Source organism: Bidens hawaiensis, unplaced genomic scaffold, assembly GCF_021521415.1.
Source record: "Bidens hawaiensis isolate Kalapana, Puna unplaced genomic scaffold, B.hawaiensis_p1.1 tig00022323_1, whole genome shotgun sequence".
NCBI lineage: Eukaryota > Viridiplantae > Streptophyta > Magnoliopsida > Asterales > Asteraceae > Bidens > Bidens hawaiensis.
Window position 1 is genome coordinate 179,475 of NW_027493474.1, and position 16,496 is coordinate 195,970.

At 32.8% G+C, this 16,496-nt stretch overlaps 2 protein-coding genes across 2 annotated transcripts; one reads left to right on the forward strand and one right to left on the reverse strand.

Annotated features, from left to right (window-relative positions):
* Positions 1 to 1,137: 1,137 nt before the first annotated feature.
* On the forward strand, positions 1,138 to 5,653 carry LOC143565362 (pumilio homolog 5-like). The gene is made up of 10 exons (XM_077052350.1): positions 1,138 to 1,264; positions 1,616 to 2,120; positions 2,183 to 3,108; positions 3,949 to 4,090; positions 4,179 to 4,286; positions 4,365 to 4,577; positions 4,662 to 4,772; positions 4,920 to 5,114; positions 5,193 to 5,364; positions 5,463 to 5,653. Exons 2-10 carry the CDS (start codon positions 1,689 to 1,691, stop codon positions 5,483 to 5,485), a joined length of 2,322 nt encoding a protein of 773 aa, XP_076908465.1. The 5' UTR covers positions 1,138 to 1,264; positions 1,616 to 1,688; the 3' UTR covers positions 5,486 to 5,653.
* Positions 5,654 to 7,394: 1,741 nt separating this feature from the next.
* LOC143565356 (2-methoxy-6-polyprenyl-1,4-benzoquinol methylase, mitochondrial-like) lies at positions 7,395 to 10,482 on the reverse strand. The gene is made up of 9 exons (XM_077052346.1): positions 10,423 to 10,482; positions 9,706 to 9,809; positions 9,467 to 9,593; positions 9,318 to 9,379; positions 8,590 to 8,748; positions 8,366 to 8,510; positions 8,184 to 8,255; positions 7,667 to 7,775; positions 7,395 to 7,554 (listed from the first exon to the last, which is right to left on the reverse strand). Exons 2-9 carry the CDS (start codon positions 9,797 to 9,799, stop codon positions 7,453 to 7,455), a joined length of 870 nt encoding a protein of 289 aa, XP_076908461.1. The 5' UTR covers positions 9,800 to 9,809; positions 10,423 to 10,482; the 3' UTR covers positions 7,395 to 7,452.
* Positions 10,483 to 16,496: the final 6,014 nt, after the last annotated feature.

Consider the following 16,496-nt stretch of genomic DNA (forward strand, 5'->3'; position numbering starts at 1 on the left):
TACCCATGAATTCGGGTCAAATGCATGAGAAACCTCCATTTAAAAATCAAGCAAATCTGGTGACTTCAAAAAAGGGGGAGCGACCACATTACGGCATGTAGGATTTTATATCTTCGTTTATATATATTATAGACTAGTTTTTATCCCCCGTATTACGAGGGTTGTTTTATATTATTTGTTTCTAATATTTATTTATTTTTTGAATTTTTATCTTTTTTTATTGTTTGAAAGTTAATCATATACTTATGGTTTGATAATAAATTGTTTCACAAATAAATGAGATGTTATAACCCGGTTTAAAAGCTATATAAGTTTGATGAGACCAAAGACCCGTTTATTTTTTTTTTACTACAAATTGGTTTTTAATTATAAATAATATATATCTGTTTTTAAATAAATCAAATATTAATTTTTAGTATATCACTACTTTATAGGATTATTATATCAAATATTTGGTGAGATTAAATGAGATGTTATAACCCGTTTAAGAAATATATTGGTTTGATTAGACCCATACCTGTGAATTCGGGTCAAATGCATGAGAAGTCTCCATTTAAAAATTAAGCCGATGACTCCAGAAAGGGGGAGCGACCATATCGCGACACGTAGGATTTTTGGGTTTTCGTTTATATATATTATAGATAAATATAAGAATAAAATTATCAAAACTCGTGGCTTAATATCCTTAAGTAATTGTATAATTAAAGAAATTAAAGCAAGAGTAATATAATAGTCAGTCATATTGCTCCAAATTCAACCCTAGGAGGCTAGAAAACACGAAATTCCATTTAATTCATAGGACAAAGGGAGTAAAGACACTTGTCCCATGAGATATTTATCCAAAAACAAATAAAGGACTAAAAACAAAGTTTCTTTTCCAGTCGCTATACTCAGACTTGAGGAAGTTGAGTGTACTGTATCTAGCTGCACAAACACACCATGCTGACTGCACCATCATCTAATGAATATTATTATTATTATTATTATTATTATTATTATTATTATTATTATTACTATTATTCCTATTTTTATACCAAAAATCTCTTTACCAGGTTACTCTCTTGTCGTTTTCTCCCTCTTTGCACACCCATATTACATAATCCAAGACTGGAATTAGCACTTTTTTCACCTTTTCTTTCTTGATCACCTCTGAATTAAACTAAACCCACCCCTATTTCTTCTTCATTTTCTTCTTGATTTTCTTGATCATCACCTCCACCTGCTCTTGGGTTTTCATGATAAAGATGTTTTAGACAATACCCAGGTCAGATTCTTCTTTGTTTCACTCTTTGACTTTTAGGGTTCTCTTATTACAAACAAGTTTTTATTTTTATTTACTTTTTTTGTGTTTTAAGCTCAAGAACATGCAAGAAAACCAATAATTTGATATGGTTTTTGTTGAATTACAGAATCTTGAGGTTTAGCTTATCAAGTTTGTATCTTTATGTCTGTTTGAATAAGGGTTTTCTTGATTTGAAGTTATTTGGAAGTGATGGTTATTTGATTTATTGCTATTTTTGTTTGTGTGTTTGGTGAATTCTAGCAAAGATATAACTAGTAATAGTAAAATTCAATAAAGTTAGTTACATATGTGTTTTTGTTTTGGACATTATAGGACAGTAAAAATTCAATAAAGATGTGAGGAATTTGTCATCAAAAGTGCGAAAGATTCGATCTTTTTTATTTAAATGGCGACGGAAAGCCTGATAAGAATCAGTGAAGCAAGTGGAAAGTGGGCGTCACAGGGTACATTTGAGGATCTTGAATTAGTGATAACGGGCCAAAATATGGGCCCGAATAGGAGCGGAAGCGCACCTCCGAATATTGAAGGATCATTTGCAGCAATTGAAAACTTAATGTCTAGACACAAAGCTGCTGCGAATGCTACCGAGTCTGAAGAACAGCTTCGGGCTGACCCGTCTTATGTTGCATATTATTCGGCCCATGTTAAACAGAACCCAAGACTTCCTCCACCTATAGTTTCAGATCAAAACCGACATATGTTTCATGGTGTAGCAAATAATCAAAGATTCACATCGTTTGATGAGTCGACCCGTTTGACTCAGAGTAACCTTTCCACTCATAATGAAGAATCAGATGATGATCAATCTACAAAACAGGTATTAAGTTCTTTATTATTTTCCATATTGTTTGTTGTAGTTTTTAAGTAATTATTATACAGGAAAATTCTCCAGAAGATGACAAAACCAATAATCGTGATGAAGTCAACACAGGTAAAAATTTGTACCCGAATCCTGCAAATGTAGCTATTTCAAACCCACGAGAAGATGATATATCGAGTATAACAAGTAGAATGGCTGCTATTAATATGTCGAGTATGCCAAATACAGAAAGCCAAAGGGAACGACAACACAGAAATATGTTTCAACTTCAAGCTAGCGGTCAACACCCTCAAATGGTTTCACAAGGTCAAACTTATATCGGGATGAGTCAGTATCTTCAAACTCCCTCTAATTTCCCATCTGACGTACAACGGGCGTTGCAGTCATCTGGATACATGTCACCCTACGCGTCCAGCTCAGCGTATATGATGTCACCAAATCATGTTTACCCGAATATTTATTTTCCTCAACAATATACAGTTGGTGGGTATGCTTATAATCCACCATATGTACCTGCTCATATGCCTTTAGACATTAATCCGTCTCCAAGCTATTTCGGTCAAAGTCAAAATCAAAGCCCACATTTGAACTATGGGCATCATCCTGGGTTACCGATTCAACCTCCGTATGCAGAAAGTTTGCAAGTTGCTACTCGTGCAGACGAGCTGATACAAAAGCAGCAAACTTTAGGGTTTGTGGGCCATGGTAATTTGAACCCGAGAAGAATGGAACCCACGAGCCCGTACTACTTTGGAGGTTCGAGTAATATGGGTATTCTGCAGTTTCCAAACACGGCTTATGCTAGTCCACCTGTGCCCGGGTCACCGATAGGGGGGCCCAGTTTTCAAAGAAACGAATTGCGACCGTATGGCGGAAATCATGTTTTTAGAGATCCGAAAACATATTCGTTTCTTGAAGAATTAAAGTCTGTTAAAGGTCGCCGGATCGAGCTTTCTGATATCTTTGGCCACATTGTTGAGTTTTGGTTAGTGATTAGCGGGTCAAAAGTTGGGTTTGAAGTTTAAAACGTCCCTTTGTTGTCTGCAACTAAACGGGCTGGGTGGGATTGGGCTGACCTGAAAATAGGGGTGTAAACTAGCCAAGCCGAGCCGAACTAGGCTCAAGCTCGGCTCGGTTAACTTACGAGAGCTTGAGATCGCGACGTTTTGAGCTCTATTCTGAAGCAGGAGCTCGGATCTTGAGTAGTTTTTATAAAGTTCGAGCTACGATTGGGCTCGGTTTGGCTCGTTTATTATATATTTAATTAAATTATATACATTTTTATTTGTTAATTTTATGTATTTTAATTATAGTTTTCATATATAGCATAATATATATTATTTAGCTATTTTTATCACAGATTTATGTATAAGAATAATTATTCTATAAATATATATTTAATATTAAACAAAATATAAATAATTAATAGGCTCATGAGCCAGCTCAAGCTTGATAAGTGAAGCGCGAGTTTGGCTCGTTTATTTAACAAACTTATTTTTATGCTCAGTCTCGTTTATGCTTGGCTCGTTTTCAACACTTTTGTCTATTTTTATATATTCCAAGTTTGTTGATTGCGATTTAAAAACAATATTATTACAGTATAAACCTGAACGATTTGGAGGTTGTGCGGATTAAAAAGACTTTAGGAGACTTTCAACCTGTTTGACTACAACCTGTTTCCCATTAGCTAGATTATTAGATATCTGTTTTAAGATAAATACAACCCAAATCAACCCATTCACAAGTAAAAGGGTTGAAATTGCTACGTCTTTGTATTTGCTTCTTTAAAGGAATTAACGTTATATTTGTAATTATTCACGTATAGTGGTGATCAACATGGAAGCCGATTCATTCAACAAAAGTTGGAAATATGTAGCATTGAGGAAAAGGAATCTGTATTTAAGGAAGTTCTTCCTAATGCTTCTAGTTTAATTACCGATGTGTTCGGTAACTATGTTATTCAAAAGGTATATCATAGCTTTTATAAATTTCACATAATAATTCAACCGACCACTTAATTTTTATATTTCATTTTTCAACTTTCGTGCCTTACAGTTTTTCGAGTATGGAACCGGTGAGCAAAGGAGGGAGCTTGCAAACCAACTTGAAGGTCAAATATTACCTTTAAGTTTGCAAATGTACGGTTGTCGAGTCATCCAAAAGGTAAATAACTAATTTGTGTTTTACTGTTTGTGAAAAATGTCTAAAATACCCTTAAATCGATACTATTAATGTTTTTAGGCCCTTGATGTTATTGAGCTAGAACAAAAGGTCAAACTCGTTCGTGAGCTTGACGGGCATGTTTTGAGATGTGTTCATGATCAAAATGGAAATCACGTGATACAAAAGTGTATAGAAAGTATTCCAATAGAAAAAATAAAATTTGTAATTTCATCTTTTCGCGGTCAAGTTGCAGCCCTTTCAACACATCCATACGGGTGCCGTGTCATACAGGTTTAGACGACACTATTAACTTTTGTTTTTTAATGATATTACTTAGAAGGATGTGACTGATTTAACCTTTTTGCTGTTAAATAGAGGGTTCTAGAGCATTCTACAGATGAATTACAAAGCCAGTTTATAGTTGATGAGATATTGGAATCCGTTTATACTCTCTCACAGGATCAATATGGAAATTATGTAACTCAGGTTTGTTTAAATAACTATCTTAATAATATTGGTTTTTGTATCATAGTTAACACATAATTCATTTATACAAAATGATGGGCAAATAATGTTTATGGACCAACCTAACCTAACATCGCCCGTGCGGAACCCGTTTTGACCCACTTGCAGCATGTGATAAAGAGGGGAAAGCCCGAAGAAAGAAGCCAAATTGTAAACCGGTTGGCGGGCCATGTTGTACAACTGAGCCAGCATAAATTTGCATCAAATGTGATTGAAAAGTGTTTGGAATATGGTGATTCAAAAGCAAGGGGAATCTTGATTGACGAAATCATCGGTGTTGGTGACAATAGTGATAATTTATTGGTGAGTAATCTTTTTCTAATGCGCGTATAGTTATAAATATCACCCGTAGGATAAAATGTGGTTTTTAATGTGATGTAGGCGATGGTAAAGGACCAGTTTGCAAATTATGTTGTTCAGAAGGTGCTTCAAACGTGCACGGATGATCAAAGGAAATTGTTACTCGATCGAATAAAGATTCATCTAAATTCGTTGAAGAAATATACGTACGGAAAACATATTGTAGCTCTCTTTGAACAGTTGCATGGCGAAGGTACGGTTCTTATTTCTATCCTAAGTTTATTGTTATATGTATGTTTCCGAGTATCTTGGAAAGAATCTGACATTTGTTTTGAGTCATGTTGCTTGCAGAGGATCAGGGGTCGAGTTCATAACTTAATCTTGCTGCACACGCTGTATGGAAATTGAAAAATGGAAAAAAGATTTATTTGAAAGCATCAGTCGACATGTACAGATCGCGTATGCGATTCACAGGATGTGGAGTAGCATCTGTCCTTGTATATTCGTGAACCTATTTGTCTAAGTGTGGTTGTTTGAACATCTGGTTTAGCTTATTGTATTTCTTGATAATTGTTAAATAAAAATATTTGGCATACAATAGATTTATGTGACATTTTAAGACTTCCTTTGGAAACTTGAGAGTCAAATCCAACTGGCTGCCTCATTGTCCGTAAAACATGAAAATACAAAAGTTATCTTGATATGTGATCTAGTTATCATGCTTCTTATAACTAACAAAACATGTATGCTAAAGAAAATGATCAAAACCAAGCCTTGCGCTTGCAAGCGGTGTATCTAGTATCGGGAGGGACTGCGATTCTATGTAAATTAAATTACAGGTATATAAACTTTTATAAGAAAATCGCGTCTAAACATGGCCCTCTCTGATAATCGTTAAAAATTTTGGGCTGAGAGGCAAAAAAAAAAACAAAATGGGTCTCAAGTAATGATTTCTTATTAGGTTTACAATTAAATTTTTAAATGTGCTTACTTAGTTATGATTTGGGTAAAAAGAGGCTTATTTGAGTTGAGTAATTGGGTTTAAAATCAAGAATACATATTTTTTACAATATATATATATAAAAGGAAAATTCGGGCCTACTTGGGTGATTTGGTTTTTTTCAATTTGTGCAAACCGTTGGATACCAAACAATAAAATATGTTATCCTGAATGTGGCTAAGTTATGTTAAAAATTATATGAAGTATAGATAGAACAAGCTTGTTTAATATTAGGTTGGCAAGTTATAAGCTAATAAGCATAAGTTTAAAAAGCTAAACCAAACACCAAGTTAAGCTTATTTTGTAAAAAAAAAAAAAAAAGCTAAAAAAAACTTTAAGCTTTGTTAAAAAAGCTAGGCCAAACGCCCCATAAGAGGCTTAAACTTATTAGTTATGTATTTCAATACATTTACTCTTAAAAGTTAAAAGGGGTTAATAGATCCATCTATTTAATTTTAATTCATACTAAACACGTCATATTTATTAAACTAGTTAGACATATTTAACTAAATATGGCACATTAAACAAATTAGTCTGAGCAACTTAAACCTTGATAATTACTATTATACCTATAACAAAAGTTTAGAAGCACTTTATACAATACATCGATTCTTTTATAGTAAATAAGCTTTATATTGAATAACCAAAAGTAATAGCGTTAATTTGGCTTTACAATTTTGATGAAGGCCCAGGTATTCACGAACAGGCCATGTTATATTTGGAGGCTCATGATCGTGTCTCCAAAGGTGGCCCACGAAAACGGGCATACCTTGGCCCACGAAGCTCTGTGTCAAGCCTATTACCAGTCAAATCAAAGCTTGAGACGAGGAGCACATTGTGGCAAACGCCCACGGCGGTTTGGCCCCTGTCCGAAGCCCAAAAACGACTCCTAAATAAAGTTATGGGCCTTTTATTATTTTTTCAGCACTTTTTATGTTTTTATTTTTTGGTTTGTGTTTAGCCCATGACCCGTTTTAGGCCCATTTCGTATTAGAACACTTATTTATATGTTGGTTATGTAAGATGAATGATCAGACTTGAATAATAATAAATTTCGTTTTTCTCTTCATTTTCCCTAGACCTTTGGGTGGGATTTGGGGGTTTGAAGTTCATCACAGGTATTCACTGAATCAACGTGATTCGATCTTCGTTTTGTTTACACCGCTGCATCAAATTTTTAACTATAAATAACTATTTATTCTTCATTTATAAATATATTTTTAATCAAAGTATCAAAAAAAGAATATATAAACTTTGTATAAATTGCAAAACAAAGAATGCATGCCTCTTAAATAAATTAATACTTCAACTATAATAAAATGATAAAGGTTTCAAAAGCACCTAAATTTTCAACCCAGAATGGATTGCCACCACTCCTCCCACAAGATTTTCATACTCAACTTTCTGAAAACCAGCATCCGCGATCATTGAAGCAAAAACCTCCTAAAAAACAACCATGTTTTGTAATCCATATCTTAAAACATTTATTCTAAAAGTGGAACAGGTCAAACATGTTAAAAATCAACCAACGTTTACGGGCCAACAAAAACTATACCTGAGGAGGAAAACGCCTCACGCTCTCCACTAAATACTGATAAGAATCACGGTCTCCCGCAACAAGCTCTCCTAGAACTGGAATGACTGAGAATGAGTACTGATCATACCTGTATCATATCAGAGTGAAATTAACAAATTACCATCTTGAAAAGGAGTCCACTAATGACTTGTCAACATAATGTGTTGTAAAAAAATCCAAAATGTGTCTACTGCCTATTCTTTTGCTTGAAGCAAACTTAACATGTATTTTTAAAGTTGACTATTATTTTTAAAGTGCATACTGCTGCTTGAAAAGTGGAGAAAAATATACAGTTAGTAAATTACCATCTTGAAAAAAAATCACTTTTGACTTTAAAAGTCAACTATTTACTTTGAAAAGTCAACGTAGTAATGCATTTTTTAAATCCAAAACGTGTCTACCGTCTATTCTTTTGCTTGAAGCAAACTTACAATGTCCTGTAAACTGCATGAAACACAAAAGTCAACCGTTGACTTTTGTTTTAAAAAGTACTTACCACTGCTTGAAAACTGGAGTGTCTACATGGCTGAGTTCAAGACAAAGAAATCTCCCTCCCTTTTTTAATACCCTGAGTAAGAGAAAATTATTAACGGAGACCGATTTTTCATGCACATATATAATGTGACAATTGTTTAGATAAAAACTTAGCGCATAGTATATTAGTATCAATCAAAGTACCTGTGTGCTTCAGCAAGAACTTTTTCAATGTGTGTAACATTTCTAATACCAAAAGCAATAGTGTAACCATCCATTGAATTATCATCAAACGTGAGCTTTTCGGCATCTCCCTCAACCCATACAAGAGATCCTAGATCTCCAAGCCCTGAAAAGTTGAAAGATAGATACATGTGTTATACATATATACATACACTAACACACATATATAAGCGGAGGACCCTTACCTCTTTGTTGGGCTCGCTTTCTACCAACGTTTAACATATTTGGATTAATATCACAAACGAATATTTGAGTTTCTTCATGCAAATTATCTTCGAATGTGTCTTCTATGGCCCTGCGGCTAACACTATTAATAGTTTCAAGAATCCTGAAAGCGACATCGCCTGTGAAATTCAATAAACATCAACTTCTTTGAAAAGAAAGAATGTGAATCATAAATATTAAACAAAACAAACACTTTACGTTTATAAAAAACTGCAGGTTTCATCATTTATCTTTATATATAACGTTGAGCATCCTTTATGCTAACTTTTTGTAACAGATTACGTCCCTTACACCGTCAAAAACTTCAGCTGCTTTTTATAAAATGACAATTCTACCCTTATTCCTAAACTAAATACCTATTATAGGGGTGTAAACGGGCTGAGTCGAGCCCGAGATCACCTAATTATGATGATGTAAATCTCGGGTCATTTTATTTTAAAAAAGAAAAGAAATAGAACAGTTATGAAAATTACAGCTTTGGTCCTTCAAGGGTAAGGGTAAATTTGACATTTTCAAAAGGGTAACTGAGGTATTAACGGCAATTAGTGTACAGGACACAATATGTAATCAAAGGTTAACATAAAGAGTTTTAAGCGTGATTTTAAAGATAAAAGATGAAACCAACACTTTATATAAACGTAAAGGACGTTTTCTGTAACTACATCTATAAATTAAAAAAAAAACTGACCTGTCCCGCCAGCTACATCAAGATGTTTCATCCCTGGAAATGGATTCAGTTTTGAAACCAACCTGTGAAAAGAGTGGGGATATAAAATGAGCCGCGCGGATGAATAATGAAATATGAAATTAAATAAAGTTTTAAAATTTAAACTTTACCTATCTTTCCACAACCTATGAAGTCCACCACTCATCAAATCATTCATGATGTCATAATTTGATGCAACTTTGGTGAAGACATTGCCTACCAATTGGCTTTTATCTTCTTCATTTACTTTTTTAAATCCTGCGGTACAACAAATTCGCTTAATTTCAAAGTATATACAAAACATTCAGTAACGAATTATTAATAAAATGGGAAAAACAAAGCAGGGTAGCATCTAGTAAGGTTGACCTACCGAAGCTCGTAGCATGGGAATGCAGTGTAGCTGCAGGAGTGAACATGGGTAGAAACTTGCTCCTCAAGTTACGGACAACCATTCTGACCGACATTATTTTGACTCTGTCATGGTCAACAAACAAAAATAAAGATATTATAATACAAATAAAACTGTTGAGGTTATAAAATGATAACTTTCCGATACAGCAATACAGAAACAATCAGATAGATGTTGTTTTCAGTTAAGCTGTATAGATATACCGCAAAACATGAAACAAGAAAATTGCATATCAAAGAAACCATAGTAGCAATTACTATGAACAACAATTGTGTTGTGTAAACTTGCAACAAAATTGGTTAAGTGTTAAATTTGAAAATACAGGCATCAATATCGAATCCGGCTCGTGTGTATATTATAATGTACTGTCATTTGAAACATGAGTTAGAAAAATATAAATAAACTCACTAATTAGCTAAAGATCACAAGATACTCCATAACAGACAGATTGAAGTTTATGATCACAGTTACAAACAGTTTCCGTAAAAGTAAACCGTTTGAGACATTTCATCAAACACCTTGTGTGCATAGTAAAAAAAAGCTCAAATTGGGTTTTCAATTTGGATGAAAATCTTATAATTCACAGAAACTATTTGGTATTATGCGAGATAAAAAGAAGAAACTGAAATTGAAATCGAAATTGGAATTGAAATTGAATTATTATGTGAATATAATTACGTCACTGGGTACAAGGATCAAGAGCAAGCAGAAATGAAGAATCGCTGAGCTGTGAACGTCAAGAATGACACAAACCCAACCTTGGTCGGCCTTGTTTTTCCTAGAGTAAAGTTTCAATAATAATAATAATCTATACATACAAGATTGCATTTTACACTTACAAAGTTTCTAGATCAATGTCACCACCTCGAGAAGGTCACGTCACCCATTACGTTTCTTAATCAACCCAACTCATTCACTAACATATATTTAAACCATAATATTTCTTAATTTTTTACCTTAATCAACTTTTTCTCTCTTTCACCTATTAATAAATTCCGGCGAATATCATTCAAGATTTTTATCAATTTTCCGGTAAGTTTGTATTTTATAATAAACTTCTGGTTGTTTATCTATTTATTTCAGGCAACCTTATTATTTTTTCTGGTTATTGTTTCTTCTAACCTTTTTATGTTTATTCCCATTGTTAACTGATTTTATTAAAATCAGTGTAGTTTGTAAATCATAAACGGGCATGAAGGTGATATTGGGACGTTTTACGTTTTTCCGGTAAGTATTTCTAGTAAGACTCAATGTTAAATTTTTTCCGGCTATGTTTTATACCTATAACAATGGTTGATTACATTATTTCAGGTTATTTACCCGTTTAATTTGCTGAAAATTTCATTTTAGTTTGTTAATCAAAATCTTATATTCCATTGTTATATTTTTCCGATAAGTATTTCCGGTAAGTTTTTTCGGTAACATTTTCCGTATATCAATATTAATATTGTTTTTTTATTATTTTAGTTAACATTTTCCGGTGAGTGTCACGACTAATACAATCTTTTTTCCGGTAACATCTTTAAATTTCGTTTTTCCGTTAACATCTTTAAAATTTTCCTGTTATTGGTTATAATTAAAATAATCCATAATATCAATATTAATATTCTTTTTTATTATTTCAGGTAATTGCCGACTCATATAATTTAATTTCACGGAATGATTATGAGTTTATAACATGTATAGATTTTAATTTTAATGTTGATGTATATTTTATTTTGTTAATTTGTTAATATTCATGTATATTCATCTTCTTGTGTTTATAAAAAATAAAATACGATTGTATATCGGAGATCCGAGATAAGTTTGATCTATATTTTTTTCCGGCGTGTTTTAATCTATTTAATATGAATTATCTCATTAATACCATTTATTTTGTTTGACTTTTCTTATTGTTTTAAATAACTTCATTAACATAAATATTGTAATTTAATTATCCCATTAAAACATTTTATATTCTTTGACTTTCCTTAATTTATAAAGAAACTGATTTTAAAGTTAATTTGAATTATTTGAAATTAATTATTTTATAGTCAACGTGAATACTAATTAATTATTTTTATAATAATAATAAATTAATTAAAATGTTATATTGTTAGTTCAAATAATTTACAATAATTGCAAATCATTTCTATTTATATTATCTTTACATAAATAAGTAAATAATTTATAGATTATAATTATATGATATTAATTTATAGTTAACGTGAATACTAATTAAATATTTTTATAATAACAATAAATTTTTTGGTATATAATCATACTTCGTAGTACAAATTACAAGTTACAAATTTTTTGTTACAAATGTTATACTGTTACTTCAAATATTAAACTTAAAACGTTATTAGTAAAGTAAATAAGTAATTTATATAAGTCGTTTGAAAATAAGTAAATATGTAAATAATTGCACTAATTATGGTAAGTTGTTTGAAAATATTAAATTTAATTCGAAAAATAAGTAACCATATATTTTTGGTATATGTTGACTAAAATAATTTAAAAACTATTATTCTTATATTTATTTTTGGTATAAGTTAATTTGAAATTTTTTTCATAAATTTAGATAATAATAATATATAAAAAATTACTTAAAAAACGTATATTAAAAAACATATTGATTTTATTATGTCAACTAATAAATTTACATAATAATAGTTATTTTTGACTAAAAACCGACATGATTTCTATTTTTATTATAATATGTTTTATTTACAAATTTATTTATCAATTCTATTTAAATTATATTTTTGACTAAAAACCGACATGATTTCCCAAAGCAACGATTTATTTACAATTATTTTTAACCAATTTCCATATTATAATTTACAATAATTGCAAATCATTTCTATTTATATTATCTTTACATAAATAAGTAAATAATTTATAGTATATAATCGTGTGATATTAATCTATAGTTAGCGCGAATATTAATTAAATATTTTTATAATAACAATAAAGTTTTTGGTATATAACCATACTTCGTGGTACAAATTATAAGTTACAAATTTTTTGGTACAAATGTTATACGGTTACTTCAAATATTAAACTTAAAACGTTATTAGTAAAGTAAATAAGTAAATTTATATAAGTCGTTTGAAAATAAGTAAATATGTAAATAATTGAACTAATTATGGTAAGTTGTTTGAAAACATTAAATTTAATTAGAAAAATAAGTAACATTATATTTTTGGTATATGTTGACTAAAATAATTTAAAAACTATCATTCTTATATTTATTTTTGGTATAAGTTAATTTGAAAATTTTTATCATAATTTAGATAATAATAATAATATATCAAAAATTACTTAAAAAACGTATATTAAAAACCATATTGATTTTATTATGTCAACTTAAATTTACATAATAATAGTTATTTTTGACTAAAAACCGACATGATTTCTATTTTTATTATAATATGTTTTATTTACAAATTTATTTATCAATTCTATTTAAATTATATTTTTGACTAAAAACCGACATGATTTCCCAAAGCAACGATTTATTTACAATTATTTTTAACCAATTTCCATATTATAATTTACAATAATTGCAAATCATTTCTATTTATATTATCTTTACATAAATAAGTAAATAATTTATAGTATATAATCGTGTGATATTAATTTATAGTTAGCGTGAATATTAATTAAATATTTTTATAATAACAATAAAGTTTTTGGTATATAACCATACTTCGTGGTACAAATTATAAGTTACAAATTTTTTGGTACAAATGTTATACGGTTACTTCAAATATTAAACTTAAAACGTTATTAGTAAAGTAAATAAGTAAATTTATATAAGTCGTTTGAAAATAAGTAAATATGTAAATAATTGAACTAATTATGGTAAGTTGTTTGAAAATATTAAATTTAATTAGAAAAATAAGTAACATTATATTTTTGGTATATGTTGACTAAAATAATTTAAAAACTATTATTCTTATATTTATTTTTGGTATAAGTTAATTTGAAAATTTTTATCATAATTTAGATAATAATAATAATATATAAAAAATTACTTAAAAAACTGTAGGCTCTCTGGACGGATCTCACGAGATATCTCGATCAACTCAGGTGCGGAATCCCTGCGTAGATCGTTACGAGCGTAGAACACGAATCACACGAACACACGATACGATAAACGAACACGTTATATTATAACTCAAACACGTGATACGATATCACTATTACAGACACACGTTACAGCTCTCGTACCAACTCGAACAAACTAACACCAACTTCTAAACTATTCAGCCGTAACCTAGGTATGTAAATACACGACAACTTCGCCTGACATGTTCAGGCGAAGTTGTCCATAACTTCGCTTGACTAACAAGTTCGCCTAAACAGCGAACTTGTCAGTAACTTCGCTTAAGACATATATAAAACATAATTAACATTACAGACTCGATTACAGACACTAGACTATAAACTACTGACATTATGCACCAACAGACTCCCCCTTGGCAGTAGCTTAATGTCTTGATCTTCAAGCACGTGTCTTGTAACCTTCAATCTCTTTGTCTTCATGCATGTACTCCTTCTCTCACACATACCGTGACTACTCACTGATATTTCCTCGCTTCGTCTTTCCAAGCAGAAATATAAAATATCTTCTTTTCATTAACACCTGCAGATCAGCTTTCGATAAATTAACAAGATGCATCGGATCATACACTCTTAGCACTTCTTGTTCGTCTTCGTCTTCCATCACGGCTTCAGCAGTCTGGCAATCAACATACCACCATTTAAGGTTCTTTAACACATCCTTGGGCATTGTCTTCATCGGCACATCTTTAAGACACCGAATCGGTTTGTACTTCATTACCATCCAAGGCTTGCCATCTGCTCTCATTCCCCTTTCTTTATCTTCCACTAGCTTTCCCTTCTGTGGATTTAATAACTCAAACTTCTTTTCTTTAATACTTTCTTTCCACACGATCTTCCCAATAACTCTGGCCATGTTGTCGTCACTTTTATTAATCAACCCCAATCTAGCCAAATCCTTCACCTCACATTCAGGCAATGTATTGAGAGATCTCAACGTTCTCTTAAAGTATTGAATACCATCATATCTTTTCACCACGAACACTTTTAGCTGTTCATCATATAGCCAACAAATAATTCCTTTCTTCGACTCAGCGTAGCCTTTGATATTATAACTTTTCTTGAACATGGTTGGAACAGCAGGCTTCTTAGTTTTGATAAACCAATGAGCATAGCATTCCTTCCACCTAGGCTGCTCCTCCCATTCAGTCTCATCATTTGCCATCTCATTACCCATCTCGGCTTTCTCAACATCTGGGATCTCGTGTTCAACATTTTTCTCAATTATCTCACCCTCTTCAACATCTTCTTCAATCACAATCTGTGCGCCAATCTTCTCAATCTCCTCAATTGGCAGCACATCATCATCAAACAACACATCATCACTAAACATATCATCATCTAATTCTTTCAAAGCATTAATCACATCATCTTCATCATCAACCATCACCACCTCATCACCACCAGAACTGCCAGCCGCACCTGCAGACTCCCCCTCAGCTGTGGAAGTCCCAAGAGCTTGAGTAGTTCTTGGCAACTCACCACCTTCACCTTTCGATGCATTGGGATCATCGTCTCTATCATTTCTCTTCTTTGTCCTTAACTCGTCGCCTTTACAGCCTGTCTCCCCCTGAGATGCCAAGAACTCCTTCATAGCATCTATAATTCTCCCATGTTCAACCAGGAGGGACGACTGTAGTTGATTTTCTGCTACTAGGCGTTGAATAGCCTGGGTCTGGACAAGATTCACCCTTGATTGTTCTGCCACGACCCGCTCAAGTGCAGCTATTCTCTCTGAGTCTTAGAGGGTTGCATCGAAATCAAACCTCATGTGAGATGTGTCTTGAGTATACTCAGCAGGGATTTCGAATGAAACCGGGACATCAGAAGCAGTTGTGGACGTAACCGCAGGTGGAATCGTGACCGACAACCCTGCAGTTGCAACGACTGTCGACTCAACAAATTGTGCAACCACCTCTGAAGGAGTAAGCGTTGGAGGTGGTAAAGACGCAATCTCCGGAGTCGTCAGCTGACAAGTAGTAGATGGAATGCCGAAAGCTGATGATGTAGCCACCACGGGAACATCCGCGGCGCTTAAACTTGTGACCTGTAGTGATGTAGGAACAATCGACATACCTGACAGTGCGGGCGGAGTGAAACGTACAACTCTTGAAGTCTCTCCAGCTCCCATACCTGCACCTGTCCTTTCCCGTCTTGAACGTCTGATCAGTTTGAGAATATCTTCTTCTTCTTCTTCTGACTCACTATCATCAACTGTCCTCTTTCTCTTCCCTAACGTCCTCTCTCGAGTCACCAACATCCTTCTCGCCTCATCCATAACATCATCAAGATCTGAGTCAGCCACCGTCGTAGCTGCTCTAGTAACACGCACAGTCGAGACACGTTCAACTCGGATCTGAACGTTCTCCTCTGGATCCACCCGATCCATATCGAAGAATCCTTGACCTCCGAATTCTGCATCAAGGTCCACTTCCTCCTCCGGTGACACAACAGGAGCAGCAGGTATAGCTTGAGATGCTCCTGCCTGTTGTGGTGCCGGGTCTCTGAACTCATCCCCACGAGCTGGCACATACCCCGGGTTTATTAAGTACCCAAAGAGTGGAGTATGCCTTGGACGCAGTTCAGGCTTGCTCCTCGCGCTGGATGTTCGGCATTGAGCGAAGATACGTTTGCTCACACTC